Source organism: Penaeus monodon, chromosome 31 (assembly GCF_015228065.2).
Source record: "Penaeus monodon isolate SGIC_2016 chromosome 31, NSTDA_Pmon_1, whole genome shotgun sequence".
NCBI classification, from domain to species: Eukaryota; Metazoa; Arthropoda; class Malacostraca; order Decapoda; family Penaeidae; genus Penaeus; species Penaeus monodon.
Genome location: NC_051416.1, coordinates 17,836,095 through 17,836,733, shown reverse-complemented (window position 1 = coordinate 17,836,733; position 639 = coordinate 17,836,095). Strand labels below are relative to the sequence as shown.

At 50.9% G+C, this 639-nt stretch overlaps 1 protein-coding gene across 1 annotated transcript in view; it reads right to left on the bottom strand.

Moving 5' to 3' along the window:
- LOC119592905 overlaps positions 1–639 on the bottom strand; it is a 6,000-nt gene that overhangs the window by 1,086 nt on the left and 4,275 nt on the right. Inside the window, exon 2 of the mRNA XM_037941797.1 lies at positions 412–605. Coding sequence (XP_037797725.1) covers positions 412–605 — 194 coding nt within the window. The remainder of the gene's footprint in view (positions 1–411; positions 606–639) is intronic.

Below are 639 nucleotides of genomic sequence, written 5' to 3'. Positions count from 1 at the left end.
TGAAAGGAGTCTCCAGGCATAGCAAAATGGTAATGGAAGCCGCAGACGGAAGCGCAGTTATTGACCTGCAGCGAACATATCGGTCATTTGGAATAACCTCAGGGGCTTACTTAACGAAACCCCGGGGAAAGACGCATCTTGCGAATCACGTGGAGAATGTATTTTTTTTAACCACCGCGAACCTTATTTTACGAACCCACAGAGGAATCATACAATTTGAATTCCCGGGAGAGCCTTACTTTACCCCCCTCCAAGAAAACCTTACTTTACAATAACTCCTTTCTTTCCTCCCCCCTCCTCCCCCCCCCAGAAAACTTAACTTTACAAACAACTTCCCCCCCCCCCCCCCCAAGAAAACCTTACCTTACGAATCCTTTCAAAACCTCACCTCACGAAACACTAAAAAAATACCTATAACAGTGAGGTTCGTGGTGAAGGTGAGCGTGGGGTTTGTCCTAAAGTCCACCCGACACCGATAGATTCCCTCATCGTTCGCATGAACTCTGCGGATTGTGAGGGATGCGGATGTCACTATGAAGTCGGCGCGAGTCCCCAGGTGCAGCGGACTCTTCCAGTGCGTCGCAGGCCCGTTGCGCATGTCGTAGCTGGCGGAGAAAGGGGCTCGCGTCAGCTGGAGGG